This window comes from Anguilla rostrata, chromosome 1, assembly GCF_018555375.3.
Source record: "Anguilla rostrata isolate EN2019 chromosome 1, ASM1855537v3, whole genome shotgun sequence".
NCBI lineage: Eukaryota > Metazoa > Chordata > Actinopteri > Anguilliformes > Anguillidae > Anguilla > Anguilla rostrata.
The window spans coordinates 77847272-77875041 of record NC_057933.1 but is presented as its reverse complement, the minus strand read 5'-3'; the positions used below and the strand labels follow the sequence as shown (position 1 = coordinate 77875041).

The window sequence follows — 27770 nt, the reverse complement described above, 5'->3', positions numbered from 1 at the left end:
GAGGTCCCAAGCCGTTGTTAGGGGAGGGTGGTGCAAAAAATATGGCTGGTTCAGAAATGTGACATGTTCTATGCGGGGGGGGTGTCTCAGTAATGGTTCTTAATTGCGTGCAACTGTAATAGATAGCCTACTCTGTACGCCTTGCAAGGAACCAGACCAAAGTACCAGTGCTACTGTAGCATAAAATTGTTCATAAAATAAAGTTAATTAACATTTTGTAGTGATAACACCTTAAACAATTTCGGGAAAAAACAGTTTCATTTCATTCAACGCAATTGCAACGGGCACCATCGCCTTTATAGAAGCGCACGAGTTATTTAGCATCCCGTAACAGTGTGACTGGCCCTTTAAAACTAAAGAAGACCTTGCCTGCACTCGGTCCTCTGACGCCTCGCGCCCGGGATTGATTTGCATCTACGGTCAACAAACAAGGACTGGGAAACAAGCGGTGGCACAGTGGTCCCTGTCTCTGCTTTTTATAACTAAGACAAATAAAACGAAGAATTCTGACATCAATGTGGCTAAATACACCGCGTTGTAATTAATGCGGCGCACGGTCTTATCCTTTTGACGATTTGTGCACCGGTCTTTACGGTAAGGAAAGAGATGTTTTGGCTTCTGAAGTATCCCGATCGGGATGTTATTCACAACACATTCGAATGTTCTGAATAATTGGACCGTTGCTGTAATAATTAATGTTTCTGTATTTTACAACTTAATTTTTGTGTTTTGTTCTTCTGGTATTGCATTGAAACGTGCTCAGCTAACCGTCCAGGTTTAATATCAGAACACTGGCTCAACCGTAATGTGATTACCAGCTTAAATCGTAGCATGGTGTGCATTGATTTTCCATTCTTAGCCATGATAGCTAGCTGCACATCCGCTCTTGGAAACGTAGCTGTTGGTTTGTAGGATAAAACGTGGATGAATCAAAGCACCGGGAAATTTAAATACCATTGCCAACAAGATACTGGCTAAATCCTCAGAGAATCCTCAGCGATCGGTACGTTGGGGTGGCGCACTGTGCTCGTTGCTAGGTGCTTTGTAATATTAGCCGATGTTTAATTATCTGTCTGACCCACATTTTGAATCTCGTGTTATGTCTCAGGGGCACATTTAGGCACTGGGTGAATTCACTTTTGACCGCGCGGGCGATGCTCTGCTAAGAACACTGTCATTTTCACAGTTTTTTAATTCAGTGCTATTTTATAATTGCAGAGAGCAGTGGCCATACAAACCATGTGGCCATTTTTTAAATCTCCTTACTGGAGCTAAAATCAGTACTTCGTAGCATACAGTTTTAGATGTTTGTTATATGTTTATATAATCGTGTATATTTACAGCGTAAAAATACATTCTAGAATATTTAAGGACTCGTAACACTTTGACAGTCATTTCGGGGGGTAGGAGGCGATTGGTAGTTCACTCTCCAGAAAATGTAGCGTGGTCCCTACAAGCCAAAAATTAGAAAAGAAGAACATTAATGAGTGTAATATTTTCAGAGTTTTATTTTTTATGGGTGAGTGTGACACCATTTTGTTATACTTGGGAACAGCGAAAGAGGGGTAACAGGTGTTAGGCAGCGATCCAGAGGCTGCTAAACTGCAGTTAAATTGTGTAGCTGTGAGATTACTTATTTTATGGTACCCTAGATCCCCCCAATGTAAGGGAAGGTTTGTTTATGATTTTTCCAGCAGCAAGAAAGCATTGCTCATAAGCACACACACCCTTTGTTTTCTGATAAGTGGGTATGGGAATACAGAGAGGGAGATTGTGTGTGTGTGTGTGTGTTCATGCGCATGGAAACCTCAAAGCTTGCTTCTTCTTTTGTTTGATACCCAAGATGCATTGGTTTTTTTCCTCAACACTGTGAAGTCTCTTTTTCTTCATGTCTCTCAAATACAAATGCACTCTCTCTCTGTCTTGTACACACACAAACACTCTCTCTCTTTCTGTCTCACACACACACACGCATGCACACACACACACACACACACACACACAAACACACATTCTCTTACACCCACACTCTTGCACACACACAAACTCTCTCTCTCTCTCTCTGTCTCTTTAGAGAAGGGAGGGGTCTCGGAGGTGCTGATGCGGCTGTGAGTTTGTCTCCGTTGTTCCTGTTCCTCACAGTTTGGCCCTTTCTGCACTCGCGCGAGAGGGCGTGGCCCGGCCCGGACGGACGGACGGACGGACGGACGGACGCATGGAGGACAAACGAAAGAAGCGCAGCCCCAAAGTGTCCCTCCCCCAGCCCCCCCCGCCCCCCGTCAACCCCCGCAAGCTCTCGGTCCTCCCGTCCAGCAGGAGCGCCACCTTCACCCTCGGCCTCCCTCACCCCCCCTCCCCAAAACCCAGGGGCAAGCTCAAGAGGTCGGTGGGGACGGCGGGACAGCCCCGCGACGTTCACAGTGTAGCCGTCGCCCCCCCGAAAAACTCCAGGTTCGTGAGGTCAGGCAGCGTGTGGTGCTGCTACGGTCCAGCCCCCCGTCCTGTACGGTTGGACCGTGTCCCGTAAGCTCGAACCCCTCCCCTTGCGATCGAACCCGCCCCGGTGCATTTTGCAGCTTAAGGACACAGTGACGGGACGCTTTGAGGGTGAACCTGTCTGTCTTATGCTACCCAAGTGAGCGTATCACCTTGTGGTGTGAGAGTGAATAGGCTTCCCGTCATTTAAGAGTGAATATGTCTCCTCTGTTCTTTCTGAGAGTGAATATTATCTCCCCCAGTTTGGCAATAATACATTTCCTTTGTTCATTTCCATTGTTCAAGTGAGTATAACACTTTGTGCTTTTAAAAGTAGCCTGATACTTGTTCGTTTTTTGGGAGTAAGTATATCTCACTTGTTATGGAGTGAATATTATTGTTATTGTGTGTTTTTTAGACAGACCTTGTGCTTTGAGGGTTAGTATCTTATATTTCCTATGCATTAGCATAAATGTGCCCTTGTTTACCTTTTAATGATGCCGACACTATTTTTTCTCCTTCTCCCTCCTCTACTTTTCTTTTTTTATTCACTCCCCCTCCTTTTCTCTCCCTCACTTTCACTCTCTTTACCCCCTTTTCTCTGTCTGTTCTTTACTCTCTCCCTCTCCCTCTCCCTCTCTCTCTCTCTCTCTCTCTCTCAGACCCCATAGGGAGAAGCCTCGCACGCCCCAGCCCGCAGGCCCCAGTAAGGTGGTGCAGTCCTCCCCCCTGCAGCACTCCTTCCTGACGGACGTGTCGGACGTTCGGGAGATGGAGGGGGGGCTCCTCAACCTGCTCAACGACTTCCACTCGGGCAAGCTGCAGGCTTTCGGTGCGCCCCGCTGCATCATGGGACACGGGCTGGGGGGTGTTACCTGGGTCCGCGTCCATGTTTGTGTTTTAAGTGACGGCTAATTCTTCATTTTATCATTGACTTAACTCTTGAAATGCTGGATTTCTATGGTGATTTCGCCCATATTTTTAACTGCAATCTGTCCCAACACACAGTCACTCCTTTTGTGGATTGTTGCTTATGGTTGAGAAAGCCTTGACCTGCAATGTGACACATCAAAGTTCAAAGTATTTGAGATTATTCTTATACTCGATCATGTGGACCGTGACTGACCAATCACAAACCGTAGAAAAGTGTGTAAGCTAGATTCACACACACACACACACACACACACTTTTAGCTCTCATGCCATTTACATTTCTGTCTTATCTGGATATTAGCTGGCTCAGCTGTGTGTGCCTAAATGATCAGGATCGTAAAATCTCCATTTGCTATTTTAGTCCGAGCGCCTTCCTGAGTGACAGCAGTCTTTGAACTCGCGCTTGCGGAAAGTTGAAAGGCTCTTCCGCACGGAAGGCCCGTCAGCCAGCGTTAGAAGTGGAAGCTCTCTGATCGGCGCTGAGCCTTCGGGCTGGCCTGCGCTCTGAGATGCTCTGCTGATGAAGCTTGACCCTTACGTTAGCGAGCGGGGTTGTAGACCGGGCCGATTTTTACGTTCTTTCGTTTTTCTCGAGAGGAACACGGGGTCGTCGTTGACCCGGCCTCCTGTCTCTCCGTGCGTCCCGTGCCCATAGAGGCGAGGTGGAGAACGTGTCCCCTGCGCGCCTCCCTCGTCCTCTCTGCAGGGGTGGAGTGTAACGGGGCAGAGCAAACTGACCTTCGTTTAATAGCCCAGAGGAGGCCTCCGTGATGTCTCTGTGCATGCAGAGAACAGTGCACACTGAGTGTGTGCTACTGCATTCTTCCTGTCCTCCCGTCCTCGTGGCAAAGGTGTGTGGGTGTGTGACTGACTGCCTGACTGACAGACTGACTGTGTGACTGACTGATTATTTTCTTTGTTTCTCTCTCTCTCTCTCTCTCTCTCTCTGTCTCTCTCAAATTCAAATGCTTTATCTCTCTCTTGCTCTCTCTCTCTCTCTCTCTCTCTCTCCCTCTCTCTCTCCCTCCCCCCCCCTCCCTCCCTCAGGTAAGGTGTGCTCCTTCGAGCAGCTGGAGCACGTGCGGGAGCTGCAGGAGAAGCTGGCCCGTTTGCACTTCAGCCTGGACAGCCACGTGGAGGAGCTGTCCGAGGACCAGAGGAAGACCGCGTCCGACCGCAACCTGGAGCACCTGCTGGGCAACGTAAGGACCCCGACCGCGACCGCGACCGCACCTGCGCCCAGCGAGGCACCCGACCGCACCTGCACCCAGCGAGGCACCCGAGCACACCTGCGTACAGTAGAGAAACCAACCGTACCTGTGTTCAGTAGGGCAACCAACCGACCTGCGTTCAGTAGCGCGACCGACCGGAGCTGCACCTGGGTTCAGTAGGGCAACCGACCACACCTGCGTTCAGTAGGGCGACCGACCTGAGCTGCACCTGTGTTCAGTAGGGCAACCGACAACACCTGCGTTCAGTAGGGCAACCAACCAGAGCTGCACCTGTGTTCAGTAGGGCAACCGACCACACCTGCGTTCAGTAGGGCAACCGACCAGAGCTGCACCTGTGTTCAGTAGGGCAACCGACCTGAGCTGCACCTGGGTTCAGTAGGGCAACCGACTGCGACCGTATCCGTTCAGCAGGGCAAACATTAGCTAATGTTTGTGAACGAATTAAAACTTGTTTCAGAACAAATATTTGCTGAAGTCAGGGCGTGGTCTGAAAGGGTAGTGCTCAGCAGAGTCATAATGGCTTCTGAAGAGGAAGGCGCCAAAAGATCGGAATTAAAGAAAGATCGAGAAGGTCCAATATTCACAACTTAGGACTATAAACCAGTAAGGACTCCAGGTCAGTGAAACTAAATCAATGAGCCAAACCTGTAGTTTATTAAGATAAGATTTGTGAAGGAATTCTTTAATCAATCAAGATACTGGCTGTGACTAAGACCAGTGTACACAGTGGTCCCCCAGGTCTGAGTCTGAAGACTGCTGGTCTGAGGCGCTAGCTCTGTGGTCGGACATCTGGATGGTGCCTCAGAGGACCCAGGGGTTTGGGTCGCCCCAGCGCCCCCTCGCTTCCCCAGGCCCGAGCAGTCTCAGCTCCCCAGGGTCGTTCTTAAAAACCCTTTGATGAGTTGATTTCTTTTTTTTTTCTTTCTTTTTTTTAAGAATGATTTTTAGAATGTTTCAAGTGTCAAGTGTTCTAGAACTCCACTGCTTTCAGTCACCAGCGGCGATTGTGACATCAGCATCGGAATGCTCAGATGAGAACGTTCTGATCGCGTGTTTGTGACCTCGCTGCTGAAAGGGTTAACCTGTTTGCGGTTTGGCCGCAGCTGCTCGCTTCTTTGTCCGCGGCGGATAAAGGACCCGGCCGTCGTATTTATAGCCGCCATGGAAATCAGTTTGGCCGCGGATGAATCGGCTAGGCAGGCTTGTCATGTGACTTCTTCAAGAGCTCACCAGTGGCACCGCCGCCCCCCCCCCCGCCCAACCTCCCGATTGGCTGTTTGGTCCAGTGTGGCCCAGTTACTTGAAGTGCAGTTGCCCTGCTTGGTTTCAGGCACCCGAACAAGCTGTGAGGATCGCTGGGAGAGGAGGACACAGAGCAGACGGCTAAAGCGGTGATAAAAATAAAAATAGCGTTTATTAATGGCGTCCAGATAAATGAGCGCTTCTGATTGGCTCTCTCAGATGAGCGTGCGCTATCCGGCTCTGCTGCTTACCCCGGCTCCCCCTGTCCGGTGCTGTGGAATGTCAGAGGGTGGTCTGAAAGAACCCTTGTCTCCATAGAGACACAAATGCCAAAGATACCCTGCTGCCATGGCAACATCAAAGGATTCATAAAGGGCTTAAAACTATAATGGAAAAATATGTTCACCAACAGTGAGCCTGTATGTATGTATGTATGTGTGCGTGTGTATGTGCGTGCGTGTGTGTGCGTGTGTTTTCTGAAAATGTGCCATAATAGGCAACTGGCTGAAAGCACTTAAGTCTGCTCTGTTTGTTTTGTCAGGAAATATAACAGCTATGCTATTTAGATACTTTCTATGGTGGCTCTGCATGTGAGCCTATCTGTCACCTAATGACACATTTTCCCCCCATTTTCCCCACAGCTGGAGGAACTCAGCAGCTCTATGTATCCTTTTCCTTTGATTGACACTCACAGAGGTGCCTGTCGGTCATGCTGTTTGGCTTTTGATGGTCTGTGTGCTGTGATGTCACGCCTCCTGCCCCCCCCCATTACTCTCGCCTTGGGGCTGATTGGCTTGTGTTGGTCTGTGTGCTGTGATGTCACCACCCCCCCCCCCACCGTTGCTCTCTCATTGGCTGAGATGGGTTATTACTCAGTGTTGAATTCTCCATTTTTAGCCCTCCCCTCAGGTCCAGTCTGACTGATCCTTAATATAGACATTTCCAGACAGAAACTACACCTGGCGGAGAACCAGGACCTGCCCAAGACATCGACTTCCTGAAGGAGGGAGGTCTACGTGCACAAATCCCGATCCGACTAGAGGAGGGACGGGGTCAGAGGGAGAAGCAAATCTGTCCAGACAGGAAGTAAAGGTTACTGTGGTGATGATGGTTAACAGAGCTAGCATGGACTGTGAACGGCATAAACCGGGATCCACAGAAAAAGCACAATTGCTTTAGGAAAATGAAAACCCAAAGTGATCTGTGATTTCGCTGCAGGTTTTTCTGCCCATTGTTTACAAGTGTAGTTACAGTGGCTGTTTGATTAAAGCTGTCTGGAGTGTGCGTGTGTGTGTGTGTGTACATTTGCATGCATGCACCTGTGCATGCATGCATGTGTGTGCAGCTGTACCTTAGTAAGTGTGTGTGCACCTGTGTGCATACTTGTATGTTTGTAGGCACCGATGTGTGTGTGTGTGTGTGTGTGTGTGTGTGTGTGCACATGCATGCATTGCACGCACATGTATTTGTGTATCATATTAAGGTCCGTCCCATGTAATCCCATTCCACCTCACAAAGAATCACAGGTTGTCTTTGTTCTTCCTCCAGTAGCCTTACTTGTCTCAGCTTCCTCAGTGTAATTGTCTTACACTACTTCACCTTACAGGCATTTAGCAGCTGCTCAGAGAATTTCTCACTTTTACGTAGCAAACCCATTTATACCGCTAGATGCATACGGAAGGAATTCAGGTTGAGCACTTTGTTCTAGTGCCGCCTGGGAGTCAAACCCGCAACCCTCAGGTTGTAAGTTCAGTTCCCTACCCATTACATAACACTGCTCCCAGTAAAAGCCCCCGCCCTGGCTGATCCCCTGGCCGTTTTCCCAGAATGCATCGGGTTTCACGAGTCACGCACCTGCACGTTCACCTGTGCATTTTATCGCTACACCACAGTTTTTAAAGTTGTTTTTTTTTTTTTTAACTATCGCTAGATCCTTTAAAAACAAAGTTTACATTTTGGATGAAAATTTTTTTTTTTTTTCCTTCTTATTTTGATTTAGTGTGATCTCTTGAGTTTTATTCCAGTTTGGAGCAGGACCAAGTCAGTGTCCTAGTTTTGTTGATCTCTGATATTATTTCTGTTTGGAGCAAGACTCTGTTATTGTGTTTTGGGCTTTATTGATCTCTCATGCTGGTTCCTTGTGATGAAGGATAGTATGCAGTATACATGTATTGCTGACCAGAAATCATTGATAAAATACCGTTGAGCCAGAGATCTGAGATTTTTGGAAGAGACTTAGTTTTTCAATTATGATTTGGTAGAAGAGAAAACGGTGTTTGCTTGACTGGAATACTGTGATCATTGCTAGCTCAGTAATATGTGGTCGCACACAGTGTCTGTGGTGTGTTACATATTGATCAGCTCTTTTTTGACAGGCATCTGGACAGGGCCGGGTGGGGGTCCTGCCCACAGGGTTAGAGGCTTGTGACCAGCACAGAGCTCACGGGCCATGCCCAAATCAGCATGCTTGCCTACTGTTGAGCATACACCTTGTCACTGAAGAGTAGTAGGCAAGTTTCTTACATGGCCCATGGTTTTGCACAGCCTTATCCACAAGCTTGCAGGTCATGGCTAACAATTTGAAATCATTGCTGTGATATTTCTGAGGTTTTATGAAGCTTTTTTTCCCCTCCATGTAAAATAAGACTTCCTTTCCCCCTGTGAATCTAGAGACAGAGCGCACAAATGTTTCCTCGACCACACTCCCGAAAAGCAACCAAATGGTTGTTTGTTTTGTTTGTTTGTTTTTTTTAACAGCACTCTTGAAGAAAAGAAGGGCATGTTTTATAGGATTTAATCTCTTATGTAATACTAATTTCCTAAGCTTTGGGTTAAGAGCAGTGAAATAGAAAAATATTTTAGACATAGTATTTATTATATTAATGCAATTGATATTAATAAGAATGTAGCCACAGGTGCATTGTGTGACAGGTATAGCTAGAGGCAGCTACAGCGTGCTACCCTCACACTTTGTCTGTGAGTAAATAAATAAATACTGCAAATGTGGTATTTTTGTTTGATAAATGCAAAACAACTAAAAAAAAAAAAAAAAAAAAACTGGGGGTGGGGGTAAATCCTTTAAATACAAATTCTACCTCCTGTTCCCCTCGGTACGCCTAGACTGCTAACACAGAGGACGGCTAACATCTCTGGATAATTTTTTTTCCTTCCGCATCTCTTGTGATAGAACTTCTTACCTTTCTACAGATGTTTCATTTTATGCGCTGTCACACAATGGATAAATGGATTGCATTTAGCTCTCTCGCACCAGTTTTGTACTTATTCTGATGTAATAAAACAACTGACCTCTCCATAACCTGGCTTGTGATTCAATTGTAGTGCTCTGCGGGGCCCGGATCATTCAGACTTTCTGTCATTATTTCAGTCTTTCAGTCGACATTTTATACGGCGCTGTACACAATCCAGCAGTTACACGCAGTGCTTCTCGCTTCACCGAGCACATTTTCCATATGGAATGAAAACGTGAAAAAGAAGCCTCTGTGTTAGAACACTGATGACCCTGCACCCCCACCCTGTTACCAGGAATTGAGTGAAAATTCAGTGAAAATAATTACAGCCACCTTGTACAGTTAGTGCTCACATTTATGTGTAGTGGAATACAATTCGAAAACTTTGAACTGCACAATAACCAAAACAAACTAAATAAAGGTGAGCACACAAATGAATGAACCATTTTACCAGGACGCTACACCAATTATTCTTCGTATCAAAAAAAAAAGAAGAAAAAGTACCTTGGCCCAATGATCTCTTAAGACAGGCTAAATATCACATAGGAAATGGGGATTTTTCTTCCTTTCTTAAAGGGGATTTATTTCACATCCTCCCCCAGAGGAAAAGCGGAGGTTGCCCCAGCTTGTTATGGTGTTGTCTCAGCAACGCGAAAGCAGCCCTCTGAATGTTTTGTTTCCACATGCGTTACGCTCACTGGTAAACGCATCATTTTCTCATGGGAACCCGTCTACTGGGAGGCACACAAATAAATATATTGTGAGGTTTCAGCAAGGAATTAAGACGTTGTTGGTGTTCAGTACTGTTAGTCTGTCACTTGAGGTCTGCTCACAGTGTGTACTCAGAGTACAGTACTCTAAACCAAGTTTCTGTCTCTGCCACAGGGAGGTGCTGGTCTGTTTTTTTTTTATATAGTCCTGTGATAGAATTGGCACTGGTATGTATGCTTGATCAGCCAGATCCACTTACATTTAGTGTGTCGTGTAATTATTTTGCATCCTGACCATACAAGGATCAGTTTCTCTGATGGTAATGCTTCTGAGCCAATTGTTTGATCATGGCAAGAATACACCTGTCAATCAGCACTGGTGGCCTTTTGCTACTTAGCTGACAACTTAACCACGGCTAATTGCTGCCTTTTCATAAAACTGAGTGTATGTCAGTTTCAAACATAATCTATCCCTTTTTAATTTTGTTACAACAGTTTTACTGCTTTGGTAGAGTCGCTGGTTGGAATTCACGTGTTCATTTGATGGAGCGACTGTGATTGTCTGGAGACGTCGACGGTTTTGTAATTCAAGTGGTCGGCTCTGTTGGGTTTCAAACCGAAACCTCGTGATCAAAAGCCGTGATTTGTTAAACGCAGGTGAGTAACTATTACGTGCAAATGCGCACAGCTTGACAACGGACTGAAAGGTAGCGTGGGCGTCACAAACGGAAGTGTTGCTAAGGAAGTTTTTCAGTAAACGCGGGGAACTTCCTGTTCGGAAGATTTGAAATGGAGAGACAAGATTTGGAAAGAATAATTACTGATTTTCAGGTCGGGCTTGTGTGCGATGGGTAGTATATTTCGTTTTGCTAATGTCAGACATGCTATCAAAATCTAGGAAGTTAGACATATCGGATATTATTTGGGATTTGAGCTTGTAAGCTACATAAAACGTTAGCTCGCAGATACCGCAATATTTTAAAAGTTGACAGTTCCTGTTCATTAAGTTCATTACCAGTTTAAAGAACTATTCTAGCTTTGCCGTCTCGGCAGAACGAATGTAACTTGCCTAACTCGTCTAGCATTAACACAGTCTATATTTCTCAGTTACATATTGGTGGTGTATCGTTGGTTCGGTAACTTTCACGTACTCTAGTTTGACAGTCTATGTTTTCTGTTGTTTTCATTTGAATGTATGTGACTAGTATGTACTTAACTGAATAGGATTTGCGAATAAATTAATTGGACTGTGTTTTCGTTATCTGTCGCCTTAGGCAAAAGCTCGTGGATTTTTGGTAAGGAAAGAGCTGAGCGGAGTGCGCCAGGATTATGAAGACATCGTGAGTGAGATCGAGGGAGACCTCAGCCACCTAGAATGGAGGGGAGGCATAATTGCAATACCTCTTTTCACGAAAAACGCAAGTACCGCTTTCATTTGCAAGGTTTTATATCGTGTGTATAACAATTGCAAAACGAATTGAACGTTTGTAGTCCTCTGTCATGCTGATGCAGCAGAAAAATAAAAGACAAGAGTCAACGTAAACCATAAACCACACCATTCTGATTTATTGGCTGTTACACTGATTTTAGCCCTGTCAAGTAATGGGTATGAAATAATACTTATAACAGTAATGGAAATCCAAGTTAGTCCCTCCCCCTTGTCAGGTGTATTGTGACAGTCTCATGTCTTCGCAGGCCTTCGTGTGGCAGAGAAATAAAAGTCCTTCAAGTGAGAATCCAGAAGAGCCGAGCCGTGTTTCTGAGCTAACGCAGCTCCTGGGGAAACCCGGAGAAGGAACATCGCAAGAGGTGCAGCTGGTCATCTCTGACACCCAGGTGGCAATGAGAGAACTCCACCAACAAGAACAGTATGACCGTGTCCCCGCTGTGAGGGACAGTGGGTCCTCCGGGCCAGCAGAGGGCGACGGTGATCTCAGTCTGGGCACTGAGACGCGCGGTAGAGTTGAGCTCCAGGAAGGAGGGGACCCAGGGAGTGTGGTCGAGGATACATTAGTGTGGGACAGCACGGCCATGGATGCAGGCTACAGCCTCCTACGGAAAGGTACTCTCCTGACTGCTGTCGTTTGTGGTTTTAAGATCCATTTCAATTCCGTTCAGTTGTGTTTGTATGGTGCTTTTTTACAGAGACACTGTCACAAAGATGCTTTACAGGGCAAGCAAAAGGAAACTGAGCAAAAATCTAGGCCTCCAGTCCCCATCTGTTACAAGTGGTGTGGACTGAAGATATGCAGTCTCTCTGGACTGTGAAGTAGGAAGACCGTTATTCACTCTTTTTTTTTTTTTTTTTTTTTGACGAGTGACGGGTTGTTTCTACGCGAAAAATATTGATTTTGGGTTTAGAATTTAATGTAGAGGCTTTATAACTGGTGAGGGTGGGTCACTTCTGACCCTGTGGACACAGGGTGCATACATAATGTGAAGACTACACAAGGGTTAAAGAGGAGGGGCCCAATGCCCAGGGCCTGCAGAAAACTGGCTCTGCATCCAACCACGTAATCGTCCCTGTATATCCAATTGGCTACTTAATCCTATGCATTGCCTACCAGCACTCATTCCCACGATCGTCACTGAAAAAGGAAAAATTGACTTCTCGGTTGACCATGCATTTTAAATGTGGGTAAAGCAGGATGGATGAGCTGTAAGATGGTAAGGTGCTGTGCCTGTGGATATGGGCTGAAAAATAGCCCTCGTTTGAGAGGCTAGAACAGCCCTTATTGTTGTGGCGGGAGGGATGGAAATGAATCTTTCCTTCTTCAAATGAAGAGCACAAAAGCTAACGAGGAGACCTTCAGCCCTGGAGTCAACAGCAGTCCTTTTTTAGGAATCCCCCCTCCCTTTCCCACACAAATACACGCGCGCGCACACACACGCACACGTGTTATAGGTCACACCCTTCTTTCAATAAATCAATCTTTAATTCTGTATAGGCTGTGCCAAGGATTGATGAATGGATTGCCGCCGTGCTTCACAATTAAAAATTATAATTGAGACAACTGGAAAAACTATGAAATGATTTTTAAACCAATGAATAGGTGATGGAGATTAGCTCCTGGTGGACGTTGTGCAGGGGAGAACGGGTCAGTAACAGAAAAGATGTTTTTAAGATGGCGGGAGGGTGCCTGCTGTCCTGCGCGTGTCGCTGTGAAGACTGCGAGTTTAAGAGCACTTCCTCTTCCCTCAGGATCTCCCCGCCGCTCGCAGGTGAAGGACATCCCCAGGAAGCAGGAGGATCTCTGTCTGCACAGGAACAACCTGTCTATGGAGCTGCTGTGGCTGCAGCAGGCCATCAACAGCAGGAAGAAGGTGGAGCTGTGTGTGTGTGTGTGTGTGTGTGTGCGTGCGTGCGTGTGTGTGAGTGCATGCACCTGTGTGTGAGTGTGCGTGTATGCACCTGTGTGAGTGTGTATCTTGTTTTGCATGTCCCAATTTCCCATTCCTTTCTTGATATGCGTCACCACGATCGAACAGCGTTTTTAATTTTTTCAACGACTTGTGAACTTGCGAGCGAGCAAAACCGCACATTTTTGCAATCGCTATATGACCAGTCAATATGTGTTCAATATGGGGTCATTCTGATCCGGTTTGCATGGTGACGAATCCTGAAAGACCATCATAAATAATCTTCTGGAAATGTAATTAGACTTGTAACCGTTTAACTGTTGATTATTGAGTAGTGATCACTGAATAATTCTCTCTCTCTCTCTCTTCTTTCTGTTTTTCTTCCTCTCTTTGTAGTATCTGCTGCTGAAACAGAGACTGGGACTTCCGGAGCGGTAGAACTGTGATCTGTGGACTGATGGAGCCTCCTGCTGCTGGGGGGGTTCCTGCTTGAGTGGTGGAGCCAATTTGGACGTGCTGGGGGCTGGGGCAGTTTTGGTGGGGGGTCTCTGTACATATTGGTATTCCGACTGTATATATGTATATGTCTGTATCTGATGAATCTCTCAGGTTTCACACCTTAATTGTGAGGCCTGCAAACAGAATGGCAGTCTTGGAAACAGGAAAAAAAAATAGTGAAAGGTTGGTATTTTTGTATGGAGAAATGTAAAAACTAAACTATATTTTGTCCAATAAAATTTTAGTTTTGTAGACATGAAATGGAATTAAACTGGAACTTGAAAAAATTGAAGCGCTTGTCTTTGGTCATTTGAATGATGCTTCCTTAGGGTGTATATTAAAGTGAATTTTCCCAGTCAGAAAAAATACTGAATTTTGAAGCAGAACAGAAGACACACTTCCATCAAGCGCTTTACCCAGGGCAGGGCCCAACAGCCAATGTATCACAAACTCTCTTCTGTTTGATTGACCAGACCACATTTAGTAAAGAAAGATAATAAATATTTTGCCACTGAAACCTGCTCTCTTGTGCTTCCTGTGTAGACAGGAAGCTGACTTCGCTTGTGTGCTTATGCGTCCTCAGGTATAATGTCCTGTGACTAATCCTTAATGTAATTCAGCATCTCTGTACCAGGTGTGTAAGGGCTTTGACATCAGTGCTCTGCTTTAAAAAAAAAAAAAAAGAAATGAGTCAGAATGTGGAGAGCTGAGGGGAAGCGGTGATGAGCTCAGATAACTGAATTTCGGAGATGAATAAATTGATTTTGAGTGCAGGGTGGCTGGGGTGGGGGGACGGATGAATCCACTCCTGATTGTATTGCATTGTGTTCTGCATCTGCTGCGTGTTCATTCGACACTTTCATTGTGTGTCTGTGTGAGTACAGCCTCAGGTTGTGTGTTTCAGTCCTGTGTGTGTCTCTGTGTGTAGAGCCTTGGGTTCTGTCCTTCAGGCCTGTATGTGTCTCTGTGTGTAGAGCCTCAGGTTGTGTCCTTCAGGTCTGTGTGTGTATCTGTGTTTACAGCCTCAGGTTGTGTGCTTCTGTCCTGTGTGTGTCTCTGTGTGTAGAGCCTCAGGTTGTGTGCTTCAGTCCTGTGTGTGTCTCTGTGTGTAGAGCCTTGGGTTCTGTCCTTCAGGCCTGTGTGTGTCTCTGTGTGTAGAGCCTCAGGTAGTGTGCTTCAGGCCTGTGTGCGTCTCTGTGTGTATAGCCTCAGGTAGTGTCCTTCAGGCCTGTGTGTCTCTGTGTGTAGAGCTTCAGGTAGTGTCCTTCAGGCCTGTGTGTGTTTCTGTGTGTAGAGCTTCAGGTTGTGTCCTCCAGGCCTGTGTGTCTCTGTGTGTAGAGCCTCAGGTAGTGTCCTTCAGGCCTGTGTGTGTCTCTGTGTGTAGAGCTTCAGGTAGTGTCCTTCAGGCCTGTGTGTGCCTCTGTGTGTAGAACCTCAGGTTGTGTCCTTCAGGCCTGTGTGTGTCTCTGTGTGTACAGCCTCAGGTAGTGTGCTTCAGGCCTGTGTGTGTACAGCCTCAGGTAGTGTCCTTCAGGCCTGTGCGTCTCTATGTGTATAGCCTTGGGTTCTGTCCTTCAGTCACTGCGTACCTCCAGAGAGAAGGGGAGCGTGTGTGACTGCCAGCCCCACTCATTTACCAGCATCTCACTCTCTCTGTGGAGGCTGCTCTGGGGGTGGACCGTGCTCCATACACTGAGCTAGGTCCCGGAGGGGGGGTGGGGTGGGGGGGTGGGGGGTGGGGGGTGGTGGCTGAGGATAATTCACACACTACCCTTCCGAGCACGAGGGTTAATGGTGGTTGACAGGAATTGTGTTTTAGAGGGTCAGACTGTGTTTTCAGCCACAACTTGTTTCCCGGTCAATTCACCTCCGATTGATGGAGGGCTTTTTTTTTTAAAGTTTGGTTTTCCTTTGCTGTTGTTGGCTCTCCCGTGTTCGGTAGCACATTGACTGGGCAGTGAGGGGGTGGGGGGGGGCGTCATTTGATTTAAGCTGATCTGCTGCCACATAGTGAAGAAGGGGTAGAGGAGTCCGTCTTATCTTATTGACTCAGTTTATAACAGTCTCTTACACTCTCTGTCACCCCTCTCCCCTCTCTCTATCGTTCCTTCACCCCCCCTTCTCTCTCTCCCTCTCTCTCTCTCGCTCTATCTCTCTCTTGCTCCTTCACCCCCCTCTCTCTCTCTCTCTCTCGCTCCTTCACCTCTCTCTCTCTCTCTCTCTCTTTGTTGTTGCTGTTGGTGGCCTGCCCCACACAGCCAGTCACTGCAGGCCCTGGCTGCCATGGCAACCAGGAAATACTCATACCCGGTGCAGTCACTGAGTGTGGCGTGTGTGAGACAGAGAGAGCGAGAGAGACAGAGAGAGAGAGAGAGAGAGAGGGGCTGGGGAGCACACTCAACAGCTGGAACCCTGGGCTCGGACTGGTCTCCCACCACCTCGATTCAGCAGCAAAAAAAAAAAAAAAGACACACCTAGCCGTCCAAGTGTAAAAGTTGTGTTTTATTATTTTTAAAATTTTGTTTTTAAAGGTGAAGTAAGGAGTGTATGTTTGTGTGACAGCACGGTGACAGGTGGAAGGAGTGAGGAGGGGCGGGGTGGCGGTGGTGGTAGGGGGGGGGTGTCTCTCGGCAGAAATGGGCACTCAGGGGCCGGCGGCGCTGCCCCCGGTGAAGAGCGTGACGGTCTACCGGAACGGCGACCCCTTCTTCCCCGGGCGGCGCTTCGTGGTCAACCACAGGCAGGTGGCCAACCTGGAGTGCTTCCTGAGTGACGTCACGCAGAGCATCCGGGCGCCGGTGGCCATGCGGACCCTGTACACGCCCGGCGCGGGCCACCGCGTCCGCGAGCTGGAGGAGCTGCGCAGCGGCGCGCAGTACGTCGCCGCCGGGTTCGAGCGCTTCAAGAAGCTGGAGTGAGTACCGCCGAGAGGCCGGGGTGCCTGACCTCCCCCCCTCCGCTCCCCCCCACCCCCACTTACACTTACACACTTAGATTCTGTACCTGTCCGCTCTGTAAAACACACCAGTTACCTGCCAGCCTGGGGCCCGCGGCATCAGGGGAGAGGAAACGGAACTTGTGCGCTATTCGTTTAGGACTAATGAAAAATTTACAGTATTAGGTCATCGGGGCAAGCAGATTTAGCCCAAAGGGACAAACTCTGGTGTCGGTTTAATAATTTAAAATGGCGGGGAAGAGCTAGAGATCAGTAAAATAAAAGTAAAAGTAATTTCTTTTTGTTTTAGACGTAGGCACTGTGTTGTATTTCAGAATTAGTCAATGAGTTACTGCAAGGCAAATTAGTTACATTGTGTACCTGTTGCACCTGTTCAATGTGAATGTGCTGGAATTCAGGATAAAGTCCTGGGCATGTCTGGCTTGTTTTCAGATATGCATCTTGTGGTTCAGTTTGGTTCCATGTTGTACGTTCTCACAATACGATATAAAGATCTTAAAAAACAAAAGTCACAGTCCTAGAGAAAGGGAGGGTTTTACATAGACATGGTCCTCTCCCTGAGTCAGTACCATCATACTTTGTCAACTCCTCAAATTCTACTTAGGCGGTTCCGTGTAGCTGGTTTGTAAAAACAGGAGATTGTTACAGCATTCGGTGTTTCTCATTAATGCTCTTTCTTCCCCCCCCCTGTTTGCAGTTACACAAACACAGGTCCGAAACCCGTCGCACGCCGCAGTGACAGAGCTCAGGTGGGTGCGCTCGTCAGGTCAGGAATGCTGTACAGTTTCTTACTTATTAATCCAGTTCTGGTCACTGATTATGTGGGCGAATGAGACCGTGGAATTGGAATGCTGTTCATGGGGCCAAAGCTAACTTCTAAAAATCAGGTGTGTTCATTTCTGCGTTTTTCCTAGCTCCTGTACTAGCAGTTAAACAGAAAAACAAGTGACCCTTCATAAAGTGTAGTATAATGATTAAGGATTTGGCCTGGTAATCTGCTGGTTGCAGGTTCTATACACCAGAGCTAGGTACAAGATTCTAACCATCACTTCAGTGTGTATATATCCAGCTGTATAAAACAATACTGTGTTAAAAATAAGCCATGCAAGTTGCATCCGCAATGTATTATACATTTATTGTGTGGTAAATAAAAACTGCACATTTCACAGCAGTGTAATACACTGAAAAATCTTAAAGTCGCAATAATTTGTATATTTGTGAATGTATTGACGAGCATTGCAACATATTGACAATATATTAATTTCAATATATTTCTTAATGTGTTTAAATTTAGTGAGGACTTTTAAAACAGCGCAATCTGTCTGTGTAGGGTAGGCCAAGCATAATGAACTTGGACAGCTTTAATATAGACCAAGATATTCTCTCTGAACGGCCATAAGAACAGTTTGAGAAGCATCTGAAGTGCAGCATGTTGTAGACAGGGTTGACAGAAGCCCTGAATAGCTGCACATTTATGGTCAGGTTCACAGCTGCTTAAGAAAAGGCTCCTTCCGCAAACGGTTCGGCCTCTCTGTGTACAGTAGCCGGGCCGAAATAACTCACGTTAATGGCGTTTGGATGTGCTGGTGCGGCAGTTCGGGGAGAGGGCAGAGCCGTAAATTTTGTCGGCACTCGGAAGGGAGGGAGGAAGGGAGAGGGGGGAAAGTGAGTACGAGATTAATCCTTTCTTCTTTGGCGGCGTTGAGTTTAATTTCAGGCCGGTGGTTATTACGGAGATCTGCGGGGCGCTCAGGTGTCCGTTCAGCGTGAGTCACCCTCGCTCGCTCGCTGAAACCCGCGTGACCTGACGATGCCGGCCGCTTCTCTCTGCCTTCACCTCCGGCTCTGAGTGTTAATCAGTCGGAAAATGAGAATAGATCGAATGACGTTCATACAGCCACTTACAAAACAAAGCGTGTCAGTTAATGTTCGTCAGATGTTTCTTTTCGGGGGCCAGATTCGTTTTTAATGAGGCTGCATAGGCTACGTCCCCCATGTACCGTGGATAAAACTGTGTATTAAATGCACTGAGCCTGTGTAGCTATAGCACAGTAGATGCCTTCGTAAAATGTGCTATGACGAATGTGAGGTTAGTTCGGACACGGCAGATCTGTTTTTCCTGGTCTATAACCACCTAACCATACCCCTACCCAGTACGAGATAAAAGGCTAAGCTGAAATCAGACAAGGACTCCTACTCTCAACATGCTTTGTGAACATGGGACCTGGACATAGACATAGTCAAAATGTTTTTTTTTTGTTTGTTTGTTTTTTCCAATGATCAAAGGGTTAAGAATAGGCGGTGGATCTTCGGTCGTTGAATGTCAGTTCATGGCAAGGTCTAATGAGACCGGAGCGTGCGCAGGTTGTAGAATAGCAGAACACTGCTGGCTACTGAAGAGCATTATCTAGGCTAATTTGATGGTTAGCAAAATGAGGGATCCAGTTAGCAGTGCTGCCAGATGAGTCACGTTGTCAGACATCCAGGCAGTAGCACATTGTTAATCATCACTGACTGGCTAACCTGAGAGAAGCATCCGTAATTAAGTGCTAAAATTGTGAATAAAAAGCTGCAATCAAAATGCTCAAGGTGGAATGTCCAGGGTTCAGAAAGTGAAAGTCCCACCATGTGTTTCTTCCACCCATGAACCACGGCCAGCTGATTTCACCAGTTAGTTTCGCCTCCTGACTGAAGAACTGTGCTGATTATCAAATCCAGGTTATTGGAGAGAGAAAAAAGAAATACTGGGTAAGGACTTTTACTTCCTGAACCTGGATTTTCTGCCTCTGTCCTGGTCAATGACCTCACTGTTCTGTCCTTCTCGAGGATCAGACCCACAATATTTTGCACTTCGGTCTTGAGTCTGAACTGCTACCCTCTTGGACCACCCCTCTGTTCTTCTCACCCTAAAGCCCTGTTACTCAAGTCACGGCCCTCGAGGTCCAAGAATTTCTGGTTTTCCACACTCCCTTTACCTGGAAGTCAGGTGTGAATAGAGTCTAGCCAATCAGTAGCACTAATTGCTTCGTTAATTACCAAGGGAGAAAAGAAACCAGGGCTGGATTTGGATTCGAGGTCCTGATTTGAGTATCCATGCCCTAAAGGAAGAGCTGAGACTTTCTCCGTTTAACCTGAATAGACTGAATTCTACGCCTAGAGTGAAAAGAAATCCATTACACTTGGGGACATCTATACAAGTATGAATCAGACCTGGGGCTGTCCGGTCGGTCATAGGATCCTTTTTGAACTGACGCTCAGCAGTTTGACTTTTTGCAAGAATCCTTCCTCGGGGATGTTAAGTGGGGGCAAAATTTGGCTGTGCCATTTTTCAACTTCCCGACCCACCCTGACCAGCCCAGGGTGGAGGGCAGTGCCGGTGGGATTTGGGGCCGTTCTCGGGGGTGACAGTACCTTGAGAGTCATGTAGTCACCTATTCTGATTGGTGCCCCCCCCCCCGCTGGATTGTGGGAAATCCTCCTCCACATTGCATTACAGGAAAATCTCCATTCACATTTCATTATGAGAAATCCCCCCTCCATGTTGCACTATGGGAAATCCCCCCTCCATGTTGCACTATGGGAAATCCCCCCCCTCCCCTCCACCCTAGTAGACAATAGAGCACAGCGTGTCAGTGAGGCGCAGGGGAGCTCGGCGACGGCCCCCGTTCCTCGGTTGCCGTGTTTTTTACCCTAAAGCAGTGCCCCGTGGGACGTGGGTGTGAGCTGGCCCATTCTTCAGCGATAACAAAGGCCGGGTCACCCCCGCTAATTATCGCCTCACTGAGCGTGCCCAGACAGGCCTCGCGCTCCATGCCGACCAGTGTGTAGCGTCAACACTGTTGCATAGTTCAGCTTCATAAACTCGCTTTGTTTTCCTTTTTTAATGGAAACAGTCCGAGAGGCAATACTGATCTAGCCTACGGCATTCGTGTGTGTACAACAGAAAAGAGAAGAGACGTACGTTTTCTCTATCCCCTCCCGTAATATGTATGGTGCCTTGCAAAGGTATTCAAACTTTTCACATTTTGCTGGATTACATTATGATACAATCATATTTCTCATAAATTTTTATAAAATATATTTTGACGTTCCCGTGTTAAAACTGAACACGTTTAAAGGCAAAATTATTTGTGTGCCAGCCAATTATGTTACAGAAAAGTAATGCCGGAATATGAAATATTAATATGTGGATGAAACACCTTTCTGTAGCTCTTTTTGGAGTGGCCGTTGGTCTCACAGTGCCTGCCCTTATCAGTTTCCTGATTGGTTGGTCATTGTGTTTGAAGAGGCATCTTTTTATCCCTGGCTGGCTGGGTGGTGTGATGCAGCTTCCACTTATTAATCATTGAGCAAACAGTGCTTTTTTTGTCGCTGCCCCTACATTGGTCTTGGTGTACAGATCTCTCATTGAAAGTGTAATGACCTTTAATACGGTGTCCTGGTATGGAAATCTCCCTGTGCGCAATAAATCAAAACTAGCACAAATAATAAACCAAGCCAGCAAAATAATTGGCATTAAGCAAGCACCACTGCAACACCTATATGGTCTTGCCATGAAAAGGAAAGCCTGTCGTGGGTGACTGCTCCCATCCAGTTCACTCGTCGTTCCAAAAACTACCCTCTGGTAGGAGACTAAGGGTCCCAAGGGCAAGGAAAAACATTACAGAAAATCATTTATCCCCTCTGCAATCACTATCCTCAATAATGGACCAACCAGAGACTTGGGCATGTGGATGTAGCTAACAGTAACCAGGAGATGTTATTTGAAGGACTTACGGTGTTGTTACCTGAAGGACATTATAGTGACCTTATGGTTGTCCAATGTTTGCTGTTATGTTTTTTTAATCCGTGTATACCGTTGTCTGTGTCACTCGCAAAGAGCTGAAGGAAAATTTCCATTTTATTTTATATTTAATGGACAATAAAGTTTTCTATTCTATCCTTTGATAACTTGTTCCTTGATTTCCTTCATTTGTTTGTGTTTTTTTCACTCAACTCCCAACCGTCTCCGTGTTTATGTTAATCATTGCTGCTTAACCACTGTCTGTTCCAGGTGAGGGCAGTTCAGAGGCCAAACGTCTCCGCAAAATGGAGGAAGGCCATTCACCTACCCTGCATCATCCAGTGAGTGTAACTGACACACACACGTGTGTGCGGGCACTCACACGCAGGCACGCACATATACACACACACACGCATGTACGCACACACATACACACACACACGCATGTACGCACGCATGCACATGTACACGCACACACACACACATGTACGCACATGTACACACACACCCATGCACGCACACACACATACATGCACACACTCCCATACACTGACAGACACACACTGAGCTCTGTACTTTATCTCCTCCTTATCTCCGCTGTAGCATGTTACACACGCATGCACACACACACACACACACACACTGAGCTATGTGCCCTGTCTCCTCCTTATCCCGGCTGTAGCGTGTTACACATGCATGCACACACACACACGCACACTGAGCTCTGTGCCCTGTCTCCTCCTTATCCCGGCTGTAGCGTGTTACACACGCATGCACACACACACACGCACACACACACACACACACTGAGCTCTGTGCCCTGTCTCCTCCTTATCCCGGCTGTAGCGTGTTACACACGCATGCACACACACACACGCACACGCTCACACACACACTGAGCTCTGTGCCCTGTCTCCTCCCCATCCCCGCTGCAGCGTGTTACACACGCATGCACACACACTCACACTCACGCACACACACACACTGAGCTTCGTGCCCTGTCTCCTCCCCATCCCTGCTGCAGCGTGTTTCGGAACGGGGACCTCCTGTGTCCGCCCATGAGGTTCATCCTGCCCAGGAGCACCCTGCAGGACCTGGAGCAGATCCTCAGCATGGTGTCGGAGAAGGCCAGCCTGCGGACAGGAGCAGTGCGCAGGTAAGGGGAACCAACGACCTGCTGCACTTCACCAGCCGTCCAGCTGAGGGCGCTGGGGTCAAGTCCCGCCACACTCTAGGATTATTAACAGCATTGCAATTGGACCAAGCTGGGAAAAATCCCATAGAAAAACAAAGTTACTACAATTTTTTAAATAATGTATATATATATTTTTTAATTGCACTTGTACACACACGCACACACACAACACATACACTTGTGTTTCTGTTGTGGATCTGTGGCTGTTTTCACAACCACCTCTCAACTTCCTCTTCCAAATCTTTCCTGGAGCGGATGAGGAGAATGGGCAGTACTGCCCACGATCCATCCAACCCCAGCCTGTTGACCCCTGACCTCCCGACCTCTTGAACTCCCGCAGGCTGTGCACTCTGGAGGGCGGGGCCGTGTCCGCGGGAGAGGAGCTGGAGAGCGGCCAGTACTACGTCGCTGTGGGAACGGAGAGGTTCAAGAAGCTTCCGTACGTGGAGCTGCTGGTCCCCAAAGCGGCAGCTGCTCACGGCCACAGGTATCACACAAAGGGTCAATAAAGACACAGGCGCAGCACACATTCCCAAATCAACATTCCTGGACCGCTGCTAGGTTTCACGGGCCACCCACCCCACCCCACCCCAGTGAAGTTTCCTAAACCACTTAATGCCAGACACCGTTAGTTTGCTATTCATATGTGAAAATGGTGTCCTAATTGCAGCTGTGTTCACAGTTTATAAATGACTCTTATGCTGTGAAATTATCTGACACAGTTGCGGGAAAAATGCAAAGGGAGTTCACCTCGGTTTTAATTAAAGGTGAGGAATGCTGGGACATGAGAAACAAAAACCATCATGGGGTGGTGTACTGAAGCTTGAGCAACAGATGAAATGTAAAATCAAAATCCAAAGGCAGTATCTAACAGCAGTTGTTATCCACAATTATATATATATTTTTTAATGATAACAGTATATATTTTTATGTTTTAAGAAATATCATGCAAGTGTATTGGCATTTCAACATCATAACTACTTCATAACTAACTGATATTGGAATAACAAATGTGGGGAGACATTTGTGAAGTTCCATCAATATAACTTATGAAACATGAAATTTGATTTGAAAGCCTGTTGCTACTTGTACCCTGTATGTTGCTGTAGTTCTGTTGTCTGTTTCATAGAAACCACTATGGAGACAGGAGGCTGCCAAAAAGATACGAGGTAGACCAAATTTTTTTTTTTGTTGTATTTTTAAAACATTTTTTTTTACTGGAACTAGTCTGTAATCATGTGAAACATCTGAATTTTCAAGAAAAGTAAAATTTAATTTTGGAAAATTTCAAAATTTGCCTGCTTTGGCCACTTACCATAACTGAACTGTTGTCAAATATCAAGCAAAATTCATAACTTTAATCAAATCCAATGTCCTTAGAACATAGAATTGAGTTACGGTCACTGAGCCTTTGACATAGTCGCTGCCCACCAGTGAACCTGTGCTGTCACTTCCTGTGCTTCTCCAGAGCAGGAAGCCGGTCAGTGTTCCACAGGATCGATACAGTGACTCCACCCTGCTGGACTCCCCAGAGGTATGGCTACATCCTGTCCATGCACCGGTGGATTCAGGATTTCGGGGAGTCATCTCGTGATATTAGAATTAACAGGTGGGATGTGCGATTACATGTTAACAAGGGTTTATTACTAAACTAAATTTGAATAAAATCGGACTTATTTGATGTGCTGCAAACCCACCAAGTATCCACTCAATCAATCTGTATGGGGGGGGGGACCACATTACATCTTATAGTATGTGGCTTTCTGGAAGGGTGACTCAGGCATACACAGGGCACAACGTTAGCCTGCGCTAACGGTTTCTCAGGGCATTTAAGTGTAATCTGGGTGGAGCCGCTCACAGCAGAGGTAAAGTCAAAGGTGGAAAGGGCAGGCGCTGGCCGTCCTCCCTACCACTGGCCCAGCAGGGGACGGGCCCCAGGGGAAGTCGACGGGATGAGGCAGAGGACCGCCACACGCGGCTCCACAAGAACAGGAGGGCACCCAAGAGGAGAGTCCCTCTCTTCGCAAACCAGCAAGGTCCACACAGACCAAGCCACACACACCTTATTCAAGCCCCTCAGGTGATGGTGAGTTAACCCAGCAGTCAGACACACACACACACGCACACACACACCTCTTATACAAACTACCCACTGCTTAGTGTTTAAACATGCTGTATTCACTCTTTAGTTCATAACAGTGCTCTGTTCACTGTTTAGTTTGTAACTGCAGTGTTCAGTATATTTGGTTTGTAACAAAGCGGTGTTTGGTGTGTTTAGTTGGTGATGGTGCAGTGTTCAGTATGTTTAGTTTGTAACAGTGCTGTGTTCAGTATGTTTAGTTTGTAACAGTGTGGTGTTCAGTGTGTTTAGTTTGTAACAGTGCTGTGGTCAGTGTGCTTAGTTTGTAACAGTGCTGTGTTCAGTGTGCTTAGTTTGTAACAGTTCTGTGTGTTTGGTACATAACCACACTCTGTTCACTGTAACGCAGCACACCCCAGTGTATTTAAAGGGGACGTGAGGAAGAGGAGGAAGGAGGTTCAGGGTGCCGAAGAGGTGGCTGAGGATGAAGACACTGCTGTGGAGTTTCCTGTCGACCAGGTACTCACCTGACTCTGTTCTCTCACCTGCACCTTCGCTCCTTTCTCTATTCCTCCTCTTCTCTCTTCATTTTTTTGGTCATTTGCCTCACTTGTTCCTGCATCTCTTCCTCTTTCAAACACTGTGTGTGTGTGTGTGTGCGTGTGTGTGTTTGTGCATGCATACGTTTCTCAGAAAGTACAATCTGTGCAGACCCAGACGGCGACACATGTAACATCCATTCTGCAAGAGTTCTAAGGATGTTACGCACCAGCACAAGCTAACCAGAGTTTTATTGTGATTGTCAGAGAGCGGCGGAGACTGTGGAGGACGAGGAACTTGATGATAAACGTCACGCGGAAACGCCAAGAGAAGACAGCCCTGACCTGCGGCGTGAGAGAGTACGACCCCATGGGCAAGACAGCTCTGTAGCAGATGTGAAATTATACAAGGGACTGACAGCTAGCAACATGCCAATCTGACATATCCATAGCCTAAGGAAAAGTTAGGAACGGAGTGTGTCACAGTGGGTAAGGAACTGCGCTTGTAACCGAAAGGTCGCAGGTTCGAATCCCGGGTAAGGACACTGCTGTTGTACCCTTGAGCAAGGTACTTAACCTGCATTGCTTCAGTATATATCCAGCTGTATAAATGGATACAATGTAAAGAGCTAAGTAAAAGTTGTGTAAGTCGCTCTGGATAAGAGCGTCTGCTAAATGCCTGTAAAAGTTCCTGTGTTGTCCAGAAGCAGTTTTACTGTTTAAAACCTTCGATTCTTTAGTTCCATGCATTAAAGGGAAAAACTATTTAATATTTGTTCTGTAAGCCACAATTTCAAATTTCAATCTATCTTAACCTTATTGCCTGAGAAGAGGTCTGTGAATTATTTGTGAGACGTCCCCGTATTCATGAAAGTGTTCCTGTCGTAATTCACGGAGCTGAGATGAAGAAAGTGCTAGGCGACGGTCTGGTTGTAGCCTACGTGAGTCACCAGAACCGGCTAAATGAAAACTCGCTGAATGACTGGTTGGTTTGGTTGCAGGAGAAAACGTCTGCAGAACCCAGGTTTGAAGTTGGGTACGAAACAAATAGAAGCACACCACCCGGCCGCAGAGAGATCAACGGGCGAGCCAGTTCAGCTTTTAACGAGGAAAAACAGGCGGTAAGGAGACATAGGGTAGGCAGCAGAGAAACAGGCCACTCAGCCCACACAATGTCCTCATCTTGCCGACACGATCAAGAGTACTCTTAAATTGCGTAGCCTATATCAGAAGTTCAACGGTGCTCGAATTGTTTAATCAGACTTTCTCTCTTTCATCTCGAGAAGCCAGCTGCCCCGCACTCCAGAGATTCAGCGAGACGCAACTCCCGGGATTTCGAGGACGCGGACAGCGCGCGTGAAGAGTCCTCACAGGCAGAACAGGTGAAAATGATCTAGGCTATTTAGAAGTTTTAGCGAAACTCCGCTTTAAAAAAAAAAAACGACAAAACAGTTTCTCTTTTCGTGATTCTGCTAAATACCATCGCGTTTTTCTTTCTTCCGCCGTTTTTTTTAATGACAGACTAAACCTCCCAAATCGGCGGCCGGGTCCCTGACGTACCGCAGCCACCAGGACTTGCCAGAGGCGGGAAAACTACGTCCGGATAGCCGCTTGTCCACGAATGAACTGGCGGCTTAAATGGAAGCTGGAGCGCAGACCCATAAAACACTCTGTTCGGGGCTTTAAGGAGTATCGTTTCACGTCAACTGCGAACAAAAATAAAGTTATCTCGCACGAAAGAGCAAACCCGAACAGCCAACCGCCTGTATGCTGCTTTTCACATCCAAGCTTATCAGCAGTGCATTAAGTAAAACGAGCTGTTATCTCAGAAACAAATATTCACGTTTCAAAGAACATAGTCCTATCACTTTAATTTCTGGGATTGTAATCAGTATAATCCATTCTCAAACAGCTTAAACTAATTTTCTGCAGGGTGCTGAGGCGAAGGATAGCTTTTCAAAGAAATTTCATTTTGTATTGAATAACTAACGGACCATTTGCATAAACCTGTTACGTTCCAAAAGTTGAAAGTGTGGATGTTAACCATTTGTGGAAAGGTTATTTCAAATGAGTTTAAACGCAAATGGTAATGAGCCAACAGTGCATTGTGTGAAAATTCGTTTTGCCTTAAAATTATGGAACTTGAGCACGTTTTCATGCACCTGAATTAATCAAGAGAAAACCAGCATGCAGAAGGGAACACCAATATCTACCTTTCAGGACTATGTCTGAAGCTAAGATGTAGCCTAAATCTGTGTGGTGTGTTTAAAAAAAAAAAAATCTTTACATGGCATAGTCTGTAAAATGCTGAGATTTCAAACAGGAACTCATGTTGTCATTGTTGCCACATTAAATTGTATTTCAAGAAATGGCTGAAACTAATGATGGTTTTTTGTATATACAACATTATACACTTGCCCAAAAAGGTATCTCTAAATGAATTAAACAAAACATATAGTGTTCTCCAGTACGGTCACATCTTATAAAGCAACAAAAAGGACAACCAAAAATTATGTTTTT

The 27770-nt window shown here is 46.4% G+C and overlaps 3 protein-coding genes across 5 annotated transcripts; all 3 read left to right on the top strand.

Moving 5' to 3' along the window:
• Positions 1-276: 276 nt before the first annotated feature.
• On the top strand, positions 277-7784 carry ccdc28b (coiled-coil domain containing 28B). Of its 2 annotated transcripts, none has more exons than XM_064302653.1 (6): positions 277-594; positions 2143-2451; positions 3138-3307; positions 4455-4609; positions 6523-6545; positions 6828-7784. In XM_064302653.1, the coding sequence occupies exons 2-6, from the start codon at positions 2216-2218 to the stop codon at positions 6880-6882; spliced, it is 639 nt and encodes a 212-aa protein (XP_064158723.1). In that variant the 5' UTR covers positions 277-594; positions 2143-2215; the 3' UTR covers positions 6883-7784. The 2 variants fall into 2 exon arrangements, with proteins under 2 accessions (XP_064158723.1, XP_064158732.1); XM_064302662.1 differs by lacking the exon at positions 277-594 and adding an exon at positions 639-1003.
• Positions 7785-10511: 2727 nt separating this feature from the next.
• On the top strand, positions 10512-13989 carry iqcc (IQ motif containing C). 2 transcript variants are annotated; one of them, XM_064302636.1, is made up of 5 exons: positions 10512-10670; positions 11114-11257; positions 11535-11901; positions 13042-13163; positions 13596-13989. In XM_064302636.1, the coding sequence occupies exons 1-5, from the start codon at positions 10629-10631 to the stop codon at positions 13635-13637; spliced, it is 717 nt and encodes a 238-aa protein (XP_064158706.1). In that variant the 5' UTR covers positions 10512-10628; the 3' UTR covers positions 13638-13989. The 2 variants fall into 2 exon arrangements, with proteins under 2 accessions (XP_064158706.1, XP_064158714.1); XM_064302644.1 differs by lacking the exon at positions 10512-10670 and adding an exon at positions 10672-10713.
• Positions 13990-16001: 2012 nt separating this feature from the next.
• Positions 16002-27619, top strand: dcdc2b (doublecortin domain containing 2B). The gene is made up of 13 exons (XM_064321202.1): positions 16002-16611; positions 17351-17402; positions 18118-18318; positions 21707-21777; positions 22461-22592; positions 22972-23118; positions 23761-23800; positions 24100-24221; positions 25104-25230; positions 25518-25610; positions 26252-26371; positions 26537-26632; positions 26772-27619. The coding sequence occupies exons 1-13, from the start codon at positions 16334-16336 to the stop codon at positions 26886-26888; spliced, it is 1596 nt and encodes a 531-aa protein (XP_064177272.1). The 5' UTR covers positions 16002-16333; the 3' UTR covers positions 26889-27619.
• The last annotated feature ends 151 nt before the right edge of the window (positions 27620-27770 follow it).